We start from the raw sequence: 13,181 nt of genomic DNA on the forward strand, positions 1-13,181 counted from the left end.
TTTTCTTAATTTTTAAATATAATGCAATATAATTTATAGTTGTTTGTATAAGAAGAAAAAATAGTTTTAACAATATTTTAGTTCCGATATGACGTTCTAACTATTCGAATCGTAAAATCAAAAAAAAAAAAAAGATGTATCCAAAATTGATATTAAGAACTTTATTGTTTCTTATTTTGAGTAAATATTTAGTTAATGCGCAGTTTGTAAATTTAACACAATATCCTGGAGAACGATGTAACGCAAAATGTATCAAAGGTCAAACTCGAGTGTGCTATTTTGATTGGATTTTGGAACACTATCATGCATTGGGACCGTAAGTTTCTTGATATAATTATAAAATAAAAGAGATTTTTTTCAAAATTTGTCATAAAAGTGCTTGCGGTGAATGTCAAATTGGAAACACAACCGACTGTTTTAGGGAGCAATGTATTATAGGCGATGGCTTTCAAAAAGGAGTCATGAGCATCAATCGACAGATTCCAGGCCCACCAATGCATCTTTGTCATGGTGACCAAGTCATCGTTGATGTCCTAAATATGGCACACGGAACGAGTGCTGCAATTCATTGGCATGGTCTGCATATGGTCCAGACTCCTTATAGCGATGGAGTACCACATATTTCACAATGCCCAATAACCTTTGAATCAGCATTTCGTTATGTCTTCAATGCTACAGAACCAGGAACTCATTTTTATCATTCACATTCAGGTACATTTATTGTAGGTTAATTTCATTGATATTTTCTTCAAGTACATACTTTTCTGCAGGACATCACAAACTTAATGGCCAATATGGAGCTTTAATAATTCGACAAGCCGATGAGGATAATCTACACATCAATAAATACAACCATGATCTATCTGAACACTATATTCTTATCTCCGATTGGAGACATGATTATGCAGAAAATTCTTTTCCAGGAATTCCACAAGGAGCATTTTATCCAGATTCACTTTTGATAAATGGACGAGGGACTTTTATAGACGTAAGGAGTTGACTTAAGCAGAGGATCACCAGGATTTTCAATAATGTTTTTTTTTTTCTTGCAGAGAGCTACTCGCAAACGTACAAATCCAGTTCCTCCAACGATATACTATGTCAAATCAGGAAAATACAGATTCAGACTGATAAATTCTGTCAGTCTTACATGTTACGTTACACTACAGGTGAGTCTTTTTAAGTGAAATTTGTAGTATGCAGTTTTTAAGTTTGATGAAAATTCTAAAAGATACAAGGACATCCAATGGTTGTGATAGCAAGTGACTCATTTAATGTTGAACCTTTCGAAATAGACACACTTGTATCAAATTCTGGAGAAAGATACGATTTCATAATCGATGCAAACAAAGGAAAAGGTGACTATTGGATTCGAATACGTGGAAGTGAACCTTGTCAGGCACAACCAACTGATACATTTGCTTTGTTACGCTATGGTACCAAGGAAACAGATCCTAACAATACAACATTTCCACCACTTCAACCTTATGACCAAGTCAATCCAATTGGATATGTAAGCTTTGAGTAATTAGTACCGACACAAAACACTTTAATATTTTCCATTTCCAGAGTTTAAATTTTGGAAATGCAACTTGTTTTAATAACAAGTCTATGGACTCGTGTGTTGCTGATTTGACAGCATTAGAAAAGGATATCGATCTCGTCACCAAGAAACCTGATTACAAATTTACATTTTCTTTTGAAAATCACATTATCAACCCTAAAGATGCATTTATACCTGGAAGATATCGTCGATTTGATAGTAAGAATGGGGGAAATTTTTATTAAAATTTACTAGAAATTTATTCATCTTTCATCAAATAGATCCTAGAGCAGACATTATGGCAGATGGAGTAGTAAACAATATAAGTTTGATATTTCCTCCTCAACCAATTTATAGTCAATATTCCGAAGTTGATAAAAATCTATTTTGTGAACGAAGCAATTGTCCAGAGCAATGTGATGGCGAAACAACTCGCGAATGTATTCATATAATTAAAGTCAAAACCAATAGCATTGTCGAAATGGCTCTTCATGATCGTAAGAAATGTTTTTATTTTTAATGAAGAAATTAATTTACCATCGATATTTTAGAGGCAGACGTTGAATTTTTGCATCATCCATTCCATTTGCATGGATTTCGTTTTGCTTTGATGGGAATGACAAATAATACGGCAAATTTAACAAGTGCTATTCAATCATCTGGTAGGTATAGAAAAAAGCGACCTGTGTGGAAGGATACTGTTTCAGTACCACAAAATGGAGTTGCTGTTGCACGATTTCGTGCTGATAATCCAGGTATACCTTTTTAACTTACCTGCACAGAGAAAACATAACGCCAAGGATAACTTTACTTCTCGTATATTTAATCAGAATAATGTTAAATATACCAAAAATATTGTTAAATATACCAGAAGTATAGTTATCCCTGCTTTTTCCACTCTGTGTGCTCGAAATGATAATTTTAATTTTTTCATTTTTTAAAGGCATTTGGTTATTGCATTGTCATTATGAACTACATTTGGCAACTGGAATGGCATTTATTTTCCAAGTTGGTGAACCAAACGAATGGGTTCAAGTGCCCGAACATTTTCCACAGTGTCGAAACTATTTACCTAGAGTCAAAAAAGATGCTTATTAAAGAAGAACGAGATATTAATATTGACTTTTTGTTAAACAAGTTTCCAAAAAAATATATCAATTAAACTTTATAAACTTTACTATGGAATACCTCCCAAGTTCTTGACTTTTTTTTGCAGAAAATACACATTTTTACTTGCGATATACATAATAGGCAAGTTTAGGATTCTTAAAAAGAAATGGAATTCGAGATGGCAGTTTAAAAAATTTCAAAAAATCCTCTTCAGATACAAAATTTAAACGCGTAATTCTTTTTTGAAGCCAAAACCATTTATAAAATGTGTTTTAGTACACAATTTAAAAATCTAATTTATTGCTTTTGTTAACATTTTTCTTATAAAATTAAATTAAATTTAGGTATACATTTTGTTTTTATATTTTTGAATTGACCTAATTATTTCTTACAATCCAAAAATAATTTTACAAAAGATCAAGTACGTGCGACGCAGTTGTGATTTTTGTTGATTCTTTTAATTTTTTATTTGTAGGTACAGATGTATCTATTTATTTGCTTTTCAGTTTTTTATTTCTACATTTTAAATTTCAGGTCTCAAGCTCATCTGTTAATTAAAGACTAATTGTCTTAAAACTTCACCTGAACAGACAACAAAAAGGTAGACCAAACAAAAAAATTAACCTATCATAATAATTTAAAAAAAAAATAAAACTTTTGTTTACAAACATTTATGAGAAAAATGAGAATCAAATTTTTATCTGGGAAATAAACATAATCAAGTACTATTATTTTTGTGAAATAGATGCACAAACACATGTTACCGAATCTAGTTCGCTGTAATCTTTGATGTTTAAGCAATAAACATTGACAGTAAACTTTATTTGGGGTGTAAGTTTTGTGCAAAGTTCATTGTTCTCATTTTGTAGTTAATTTTATTTCATTTGAATAAACACACGTATTTATGGAATAATATTCGTAATAAAGAAGTTTAAAAAGAAACGTTATTTACAACATCTTGTTAGAAAAAAATGATAATGATTTATGATACAATAAAACCTATTTTAAAGACTACTATGTTTTGTTTCATGGTATTCATTTTTGAACATATTTGAACTTGAACTTCAGATTGTAGCGAAAAAATGGTAACGAAAATTTTGAAAAGTAAAAAATGTTTTTACTGGAAAAAATTTAGGGATCAAAAAAAAATTCCAAATTTTTGGGCAAATTTCAACAGGCCGTAACTTCGAAAGAAATGGTCGTACAAGAAATCGATAAAGAAGGAAATTGTAGCTCCAAGTGTCTTGTTTTTGGATTAGAACTTTAAAAACTTTTAACCTCTGCGGTTTTTGAGTAATCGTAGAAAAACTAGCAACAAAAAAATTTTCAAAATTTTTTTAGTTTTTTTTTTTGGTCTACGGGCGTGGAAAAATTTTTTTTAGCTTAACCACTATAAGGATCGGATACTTTGTTCATTTAGCTTTAATTTGGTTTTTTGAACACCTCGATACGTCCACTTCTCGCCGAGATATCGGTCTTCAAATGGAAAAGGATCCTTTTGTGTTTGATTATCGATATCTCAGCAACCAATGATCGCCAGAAAGTTAAAGGTGGGTTTCAAGAACTTGAATGAATTCTCCTTAACGGCTAGCCATTGCTTTTCCAAAAAAAATTTTTTCTTATTTTCACATGAATTTGAAAATGCAACAAAAAAAAGGGCTTTTGGTGGTTTTTTGGAAAATCGAGCGCTAGATCGAAAATATTGAGGAAACCACTAATGTTAAGTGTGTTTTTTACAGTTCAATATGTCCACAAAAACCCTACAAAAAATCAAATTAATCTAGCCAGCCGTTTTTTTGTTTCACTCGATCGAATTTTTGAAAAAATTAAAGGATCACGTTTTTTTGCTTTTTTTTTTTAAATGACTTTTTTTAAATTTAATTCAAAGGAGATCAGTAGAATCAAGGAATACAGCTGCGGAAACGCGTTAAAAATGATTGGGCGATGGTTTCTTGAATTTCCTTAACTAGTTTTTAAAAAAAAATTTACAAAAAAAATTTTTTTTTTTAATTTTTTTTTTTTACGATTACTCAAAAACCGCAGAGGTTAAAAATTTTTAAAGTTCAAATCCAAAAACTAGACACTTGGAGCTACAATTTCCTTCTTTATCGATTTCTTGTACGACGATTTCTTTCGAAGTTACGGCCTGTTGAAATTTGCCCAAAAATTTGGAATTTTTTTTTGATCTCTTAATTTTTTCCAGTAGTGTATTTTTTTTTAACTTTTACGAATATCTATCAAGTGGTTAAATTAATGAAAAAAGTATACAAAACCTTTTTTTGTGGAGCAATATGTTTCCTACAAGAATATGTCTTGTCCGTTTGATTATTATAATTTTTCAATTTGTTACAAAATTAAGAACAAAAAATGATTTTTTGATGATTTTCTCGGTTTTTGGACCTCAAATATCTATTAAACGGTAGAGCGTTCAATTTCATACAAGAATATGTAAAGAAATTTGCTAAACAGTCGATTTATAAAAAAATATTTTTTTTTTTAGTAGGAGATTTATCTAAAAATGGAAAATTGCGAAGTAGAGAACCTTCCCATTAATATAAAGAGCTCATATTTGGTGAGCATATATAAAATATATGCAATCGATTTTTCGGAAAATAAAATTTAAAAAATCGTTTTTTTTTACTCACCCTAATGAGACTGAAGTAGAAATTGAAAACTATGATGAAGAGAATCTTCCCCAAGGAATCAATTTTTCTGTGTCGGAACTAAAACATGACAAAGAACTGATTTTTTACCCATCATAATATAAACGCCTCCAGTGATTTAAGGGTCAGAAAAACAGTTTGCAGTAGGTAATAAAGTAATAAAATATTATAAGAAACAAACTTACTTGATGTAGAAGTTTTGGCTAAGAAACGTCTCTCGATTTATGTAAATCATCTGTAAAAAAAAAAATAAAAATTATAAAACAAAGGCTTTTACTGCGATTATAAGAGTAAGTTATAAAAATATTATCAAGTCTCAAGAAAAAATATTCCATTATATTTAATAACAGCTGAAAAATTAATCAAACACATTTGAAACAAGATTAACTATAACACCAATTCATTAAGTAAATACAATTTGAAACAAAAAAAAAATGAACAAAAATTACTGGCTCGTGTGATTTGTAGATCCGAATAAATAAAGACAATTTTCAACCTGAGTAATTATGATATACTAATTATCTAATTGAAAGAACGTAGCGACACAAACTTCTCCAATCAAATATTTTTATTTCAATATATTCTTTATCTCGATCGTATTTTTAAAATCAACATAAAATGTGTTGTATAATCGACACATGCTAAAATTTAAGTCAATAGCTTATTGTCTATATGAATATTTTATAATGACACACATATCTTTGAAGGATTCTTAAATATATTTCATGCAATTTAATATCTGTTTTTTTTTGTGTATAAAAGAAGAAATCAAAAGATTAACAATGTTCTAGTTCGTGTTTAGGTGTCAAACCATTTAGACTTGAAATGGTTTTAAGGTTATTGATATTTTTAGTCTTAGGGGTGTACCTAGCCGAAGGACAGTACGTGAATTTGACACAATATCCTGGAGAACTATGTAACTCAAAATGTATCCCAGGCAAGACTAAGATATGCTATTATCATTGGACACTGGAACACTACAATGCAATGGGACCGTGAGTTTTTGATTAAAATTTAAAAACAAAACAGATTTTTTAAAATAGTTATATCATTAAAAACAAAAAAAAAACAGTGCTTGTGGAGCATGCCAACAAGGAGTCACAGCTGACTGTTTTAAGCCTCAATGTATTATAGGCGATGGCTTTCAAAAAGGAGTCATGAGCATTAATCGAATGATTCCAGGCCCGGCAATTCAAGTTTGTCTAGGAGATCAAGTCGTTATTGATGTTAAAAATATGGCAATGGGAACAGCAGCTTCAATCCATTGGCATGGACTACACATGGTCGATACACCTTATATGGATGGTGTCCCCCACGTGACACAATGCCCAATATTATATGAATCAACATTTCGTTACAATTTCAAAGCTACACAAGTTGGAACACATTTCTATCATTCACATTCAGGTGAGTTTATTTTAATATTTTTGAGATTTTTGATTTTTCTTTGACATTTTTTCTTCCACAGGACATCATAAGCTTAATGGACAGTATGGAGCGTTAATAGTTAGACAACCCGATGAAGATAATCCACTAATCGATACATACGACTTCGATAAGCCTGAACATTATATTCTCATTTCCGATTGGAGACATGACTATGCGGAAAATTCTTTCCCAGGACTTCCAAAAGGCGTTTCCTTCCCCGATTCATTCTTGATAAATGGCCGAGGAACTTATGTTTCTGTAAGAACTTTATATAGAAGAATCACGAGGGTTCTAAGTGTTTTTTGTTATATTTTGTAGAAAGATACTTTTGAGCACACTGTTGTTCCTGTGACAATATACTACATAGAAAAACCGGGGTTATACAAGTTCAACATAATCAGTTCTGTTAGTTTGACATGTGGTTGTACAATACAAGTGAGTATTATCCTTACTGATAACTGTTTTGAAATCGACCTTCCAACAATAACTTGCCAAAATCTTTCAAGGCCGAAAAACATAGTTTTATTGTGACAGCAACTGACTCCTATGATAATGAACCTGCAGAATTTGACACCTTGGTACTGAACGCTGGAGAGAGAAACGATGTTGTTATCGATGCATGGAGGGGTTCAGGTGATTATTGGATTCGCGTTCGTGGATTGCCAAGTTGTCAAACACAACCAACTGATACATTTGCCTTGTTACGCTATATAACCAAGCCATCAGATTATAAGAAACCACAGCCGCCCTTCCCGTCCTATCATAAAACCTATGCAGTGGGAGATGTAAGATTGTGTGTCAATTTTTTCCTAAATTCTTAAAATAACAAGCTTCTCTAATAGAGTCTTAATTTTCCGAATGCAACTTGTTTTGATAATGATAATCATTGGTGTGTTGCTGATTTGACAGCATTGGAAAGAGATACAGATCTTGCAACCGGCGAGCCTGATTACAAGTTTACATTTCGATTTTATAATTATGTTTTTCCAGTTGAGCAGGGATTCATTCCTGGAAAATATGTTCGCTTTGACAGTAAGATTTGGATTATTTTTTCTTAATTTTTGAGAATTTTCTAAAATATTTTCTACAGATCCTGAAGCGGATGTAATAGCATCTGGAGTTGTGAACAATATGAGTCTGATATTTCCTCCACAAACAATTTTAACTCAATATAACGAAGTTAATAAAAGTCAAATGTGTGATGGATTTAATTTCCCAGCGAGATGCAAAGGTCAAGAAACTTGCAATTGTATTAATATGGTAAAAGTTAAAACGGGTGCCAAAGTGGAAATGACTCTAATAGATGGTAAATTTGTAAATACTTTTTTTTTTAAGTTTTAAATCATACAAATTGGATTGATTTTAATTTTAGACGCGTTAGTTCCTGATTTGAATCATCCATGGCATTTGCATGGTAGTGAATTTTTTGTAGTGGGAATGGCTTTGGACCCTAACAATATGACAAAAGCTGTGGAAACAGCTAGAAAAGTTAGAAAAAGTGCACCTGTAAGGAAAGATACTGTACAAGTACCAAATAATGGTGTTGTTGTAGTTCGATTTCGAGCAAATAATCCAGGTAAATCTTTTGAATTTGTTTTTAAAGGGTATGATTATACATTTTATTTAAATTTATTTTTAAGGTGTTTGGTTGGTGCATTGTCATTATGAATTACATTTGGCCACTGGAATGGCATTCCTTTATCAAGTTGGTGAACCAAGTGAATGGCGTCAGCCGCCAAGTGATTTTCCAAAATGTGGCAACTATGTTCCCGGAATTAGAAAAGGTTATTATTAGAGAATGAGATGGGTGAGAGAGTGAACAAATCAAACAGGACTCTAAGACCGAATTTTGTAATTTTATAAAATTAAAATAAATAAATGCCATTTGTACTGATTTAAAATCTAAGTTTTTTCATTTATCTACCCTCTGTAGGCACACCTCTTTTTTGTGACCTACACGGGTGACGCACACGGGTGCGAATTTGTTTTTCACTTTTTCAAGTGCTATAACTTTTTTCGGTCTCAATATTTTATGGAGAAATTCATATGAAATCGATGTAGAATTTTTCGAGGAATTCGAATACACTGTAAAATTCTAAAAAATATATTGTCTTCATTATAACGACTCTTGAAAAATCTCAATTTTTTATTTTTGACCTGCCAAATTCCCACCCGTGTGCCGACAGAGGGTTAATGTTGAAGTATTTAAGTTCGGAATTTAAATTTGAAAGCATATGGTGTGTAAAGACCCTCGATAAGAGGTATAACGAGCTGTTAAAATTTCTATCTTGGTCTTTTTTGGGCAAGTGTTTTGAACAGAAGTTCATACTACTAACAACACTTAATAAATTTGTAATACCTTTTTCTTTCACCTATCATTTTCTATGTTCATACAATCGAGGATAGAAGATAACTACTTAATTCTTATTCATTTTTTTGTCAACTTCAAGGAAGAGATTTAACATTTTCCGTCATATTTTTGCCATTCATCCCAATATAAATCAGCTTATTTTTATGACACAATTTAAGTGAGAAGATAATACTATAGAGAAGAGTCCTGCCCAAGGCACAGACTTTTTCTGATTCAGATTTGTCTAAGATAAAAATGTCCTTTAACACGTGTATATTAATTTTTTTGTGTGTATTTTTTCCAAAATAATCTTCTTAGTGAAAAAGCGATGTAATACTTACTTGAATGTATATCTCAAAAAAAAAGTTAATGTCTTAGAGTGTGTTTTGGTTTTTTTTTTTCTTTTTCTAGGCAAACAAATTGTTTTTTGCCTGTTAACATTGCGTAAGTACATTGCTGAGCGCATTAAAGCTATAATAACCTATTAAATGTGACAATAAAATTTGTGTATTTCTTCTCAAGTGTTTTTGTCTGTGTTAGTGTGTTATTTTTTTTTTTTTTTGTTTTGTTCTTCATGTATGTTAAGGTGTTTTATGAGATATTCTTCCTATTTTTATGATAAAATAAACACGAGCTTAAGTGTTTCCTTTATCCTGTGTGTCGTTATAACGCACTTTAGCAAAATCACCCTCAAGGACAAGGAACAAAAACATACATTTTTACAAAAAAAAATTTTGAATTATTATGAGTCAATTTATGTGGTTTTTGAACTTCAAAATTTTTGGTTAAGTTGACCTTTTTCTTTAAAATATGAAAAACCTAAAGAAATTTATGTCATTAAAGGGATTTCCTTTGAAATATTGATTAAATTCAAAAAATACCATATGCCTCCAGTTTCAGGACTTTCAGATAAACGAAGAGAAAGATGGAGAGATACAATCTGCTTCTGGCATCGGCACAAAGCATAAAGTAATTCTATTATTGAATTCCAACGAAATTTCTATTGTGTATGCTGCACAACAGGATGTCACATACAATAATATAAATGATTGAGGCACAGACAGAACCCATATAACGAAAAAGGGAATGCAGTTCAATTAAGCACATAATTGACTTCAAATATGAATATGGATATGCTGAGACTTCGGCCCATATGCTTTCATATCAAAATAATTGAGCGATAGAATACCATTATCTTGTGTTTTTTTTTTTTTTTCTTCTAAAAAATCGATAGAATGTTCTTCGAAGTTTGATGCATTATAAACAACACAGATTTGATGTAGGAGTTGTATAAATTTTGTGGTTTAGTTTCTTGGAATTTGAAGGTCTTTTTAAATATTGGTATTGCTAAGCTTCGTTAATTTACTATTTTTGTAACAAAATATCATCGATACCTCAAAGCTAGTTAATGGATATGTAACGTCAAATTTGAAGGAACATGGTGTTGGAAGCAAAAGTCACAAACAATTTAAAAAAAAAAGTAGAATACTGTTTCCAAAAAGGAGCAAGTAAAATTTAACTCTATCGGAATTGTGTTTTTAATTATATTCACCTCTCTTTTTGATTTAAAAATTCAACAAATTTAAATGCAAATTACTACACGTGTCCACAATATACCTATCACTGCTTAATAATTTATAACAATTTAAAAGATTAAATGGGATATCAAAAAAAAAAAATATAATATCAAAACCAAAATGCAATTTTAAAATTATATTAGTTATTCAATTTTTTTTTTTGGAAAAATTTATGCTAATTCGTCATAAAATTCTTTTAATACCTCATTTTTTTTTCTAACCATAAATATGTTAGGTATAATAAAATATTTCCACTTAAAAGTATGTGAATGTAAGTAAAATTTCATTAAAACACTCGAAATAAAATGCACTATTTTTTGTTTCTGTCGTTATATGAACTTTTTTTTTTAGATAATTTAAAACAATTTTATTTGATTAATATTAATTTAATTTCATCATGCTCATTATTATTTTTGTTGTTAATTTTCCAACTTCGTTCATTTATTTTCCTTTTTTTGGGAGAAATAATATTTAATTAAAATAAAAAATGGAAAACTGAAATTTTATTTTAATATTAGGCTCAACTCTTTTTTTTTTGCGTATTGTAAGCCAAAAACAAAACAAAATAAACATCTAATGAGTTTTTGAAACAATTGCAAAAATAAATTGCGGTTTTGGTGGCGGTGGTGGTGGTGTTGGTATACACAAAATGAATGAAAATTAATGACAAAATGTTTATTATCCTCCATGATGCATTAAACAAAACATGAAAAAAAAAAAAAATAATACATAATTTCCATCTAATGTGATTTTATAATCGGATTATTGTTATTATATCAATCAATTCATGTGTATGTGTGGTGTCAGTAAGACTTGCAATTTAAAATAAATCAGTTTGGCCCTAATGGGTAATCAAAATCATATTTTAGATGACTTGACATGAGTCATTGAAAATCCAGAAATTATGAACCTATTCAATCAGATTTAGGCTTAATATTTATTTAAATGCACAAATGTGGTTGCTCATATAATTCTATGATATTTTTCCTAATAAATACTGACACATAATTTGTTAAAAACTCTGCATTCAGTTATTAATTAAATTAAATAAACATCAAACACCTTTCTGTCGAATATCTTTTGGAGCATCAGACTGGAAAATCCTTTCCCTGTTTTAGTCCTCATTACGACGAAAAACGCTTATTTAAAAATCAAAATTGAAAACACTAGTTATTGACAAGAACAACAACTACAACTACAACTACAACAAAAGTGGATACTTTATCCCTGTCCAAACAATAAAAAAAAAAAAAAGAATAAAAGTAAAAACATTCTTTTTAGGATACGAGATTCTTCCTGTACTAGGCACCCACTTCTGCAATACTTTTACTTTAGAGTAACAACATTAATCTGAAAAGTTTTATCCTTGTTTATTTGTCTACTGTAAATTGGCCTTAATTTTGTTGGAAAAAGTTTTATGCTCAAGAACGGATGCACAAAAACTTTTTGAAGTTCCCCTTTATTTGTATAAATCTTTACTATATTCTCTACTCGGGGATGGTGGGTGTCCTTTATACTCTTTTCCCCCTCCTCCTACATATTAAAGTATTCTTCTGTATAGAAATGAAAGTTGCATCTTATAATGTGTACAGGAAGTAACAAGACGGTTTTAGTGTCTTTTGTGTTGCATTAATATAGAAAATAGAAAATGAAAATGCACTCAATAGAATATGGAGGGAAAATTGCGAGCTGCTGTTTGAGAGGATTTTCAGCGTTCGTTCATCGTTCGTGTGGTGGTGGTCTTTTGAAAATTGTGGTTATACTCGGTATTATTAGAGCTTCATTGAAAATAGAGATGGAAGATGGAAGGAAGATACAGCAGAATTTGTTAAGCTTCTGTTTTAATTTCACGGACATGAACTTTTGAAATATGAACACGAGTATAATTGGGAATTTTCGAAAAATCGACTGGTATTGAATGCTTCTAGAAGAGGTCTTAGAGCTACTATGTTTTTTTTTATGTAACTCAAAGACTTTTAATTTTTTTTTCTTCTTCTACCTGATAACCAGCAAATCTCGTTTCCACTTTTTTGAATTTGTATACATTTTACATGAAATGCTTTTTTTTTATTTTTTCTTTACAATATTGCATCCGTGCAGAAAGGATTTTACTAAAGGCACGCATATGAACATTATTCTCCAATTCTTCAACAAAGAAAATAATATTACATTGTGGAAAGAGTAAAGAATGATGATTCTTCTTTTTTTTCTTATTCAATATTTGATATTGATATATTTACGCTATCAAAGTAAAAGGTTCTTATGCATTCCTGGTATCTTTGAAAAATGCAAATAGGATTATCATCATTAAATTTTTTCGAAAAAACTTGAGTTTGTATCAACAGTTTGTATTTGCTTTATTTCTATGAGCAAAATATTTATCAGAAGAAATTTGCATTCTCTCAAGTTTATTACAGTGTTGTTGTAGTTCAGCTAGCTTACCAACATATAACCTGCGCACAGTCAAGAGACTTCGAACTATACCTCACTTGTATTATTCCGATCAGTAG

The 13,181-nt window shown here is 30.3% G+C and overlaps 3 protein-coding genes across 3 annotated transcripts in view; 2 read left to right on the top strand and 1 right to left on the bottom strand.

Annotated features, from left to right (window-relative positions):
* Positions 1 to 2,643, top strand: part of LOC129919940 (uncharacterized) — a 33,757-nt gene extending 31,114 nt beyond the window's left edge. The window contains exons 3-11 of the mRNA XM_056001054.1: positions 193 to 316; positions 377 to 711; positions 771 to 988; positions 1,053 to 1,169; positions 1,232 to 1,513; positions 1,570 to 1,762; positions 1,825 to 2,040; positions 2,095 to 2,298; positions 2,487 to 2,643. Coding sequence (XP_055857029.1) covers positions 193 to 316; positions 377 to 711; positions 771 to 988; positions 1,053 to 1,169; positions 1,232 to 1,513; positions 1,570 to 1,762; positions 1,825 to 2,040; positions 2,095 to 2,298; positions 2,487 to 2,641 — 1,844 coding nt within the window. The 3' untranslated portion in view covers positions 2,642 to 2,643. The remainder of the gene's footprint in view (positions 1 to 192; positions 317 to 376; positions 712 to 770; positions 989 to 1,052; positions 1,170 to 1,231; positions 1,514 to 1,569; positions 1,763 to 1,824; positions 2,041 to 2,094; positions 2,299 to 2,486) is intronic.
* LOC129919984 (limbic system-associated membrane protein-like) overlaps positions 1 to 13,181 on the bottom strand; it is a 190,483-nt gene that overhangs the window by 119,199 nt on the left and 58,103 nt on the right. The window contains exon 2 of the mRNA XM_056001130.1: positions 5,502 to 5,551. Within this exon, the coding sequence (XP_055857105.1) occupies positions 5,502 to 5,551 (50 nt within the window). The remainder of the gene's footprint in view (positions 1 to 5,501; positions 5,552 to 13,181) is intronic.
* Positions 6,015 to 8,586, top strand: LOC129919980 (uncharacterized). Its single transcript, XM_056001127.1, has 9 exons — positions 6,015 to 6,311; positions 6,389 to 6,723; positions 6,785 to 7,002; positions 7,063 to 7,179; positions 7,251 to 7,529; positions 7,587 to 7,776; positions 7,835 to 8,050; positions 8,117 to 8,320; positions 8,385 to 8,586. The coding sequence occupies exons 1-9, from the start codon at positions 6,142 to 6,144 to the stop codon at positions 8,537 to 8,539; spliced, it is 1,884 nt and encodes a 627-aa protein (XP_055857102.1). The 5' UTR covers positions 6,015 to 6,141; the 3' UTR covers positions 8,540 to 8,586.

This window comes from Episyrphus balteatus, chromosome 4 (assembly GCF_945859705.1).
Source record: "Episyrphus balteatus chromosome 4, idEpiBalt1.1, whole genome shotgun sequence".
Classification (NCBI taxonomy): Eukaryota; Metazoa; Arthropoda; class Insecta; order Diptera; family Syrphidae; genus Episyrphus; species Episyrphus balteatus.

Excerpts from the sequence above, each read along its gene's own strand:
- LOC129919980 (XM_056001127.1), top strand. The coding sequence starts at position 6,142 with ATGGTTTTAAGGTTATTGATATTTTTAGTCTTAGGGGTGTACCTAGCC. Across the intron at positions 7,180-7,250 it reads CATGTGGTTGTACAATACAA|GCCGAAAAACATAGTTTTAT; the intron begins GTGAGTATTATC and ends AAATCTTTCAAG. Across the intron at positions 8,051-8,116 it reads GGAAATGACTCTAATAGATG|ACGCGTTAGTTCCTGATTTG; the intron begins GTAAATTTGTAA and ends TTTTAATTTTAG.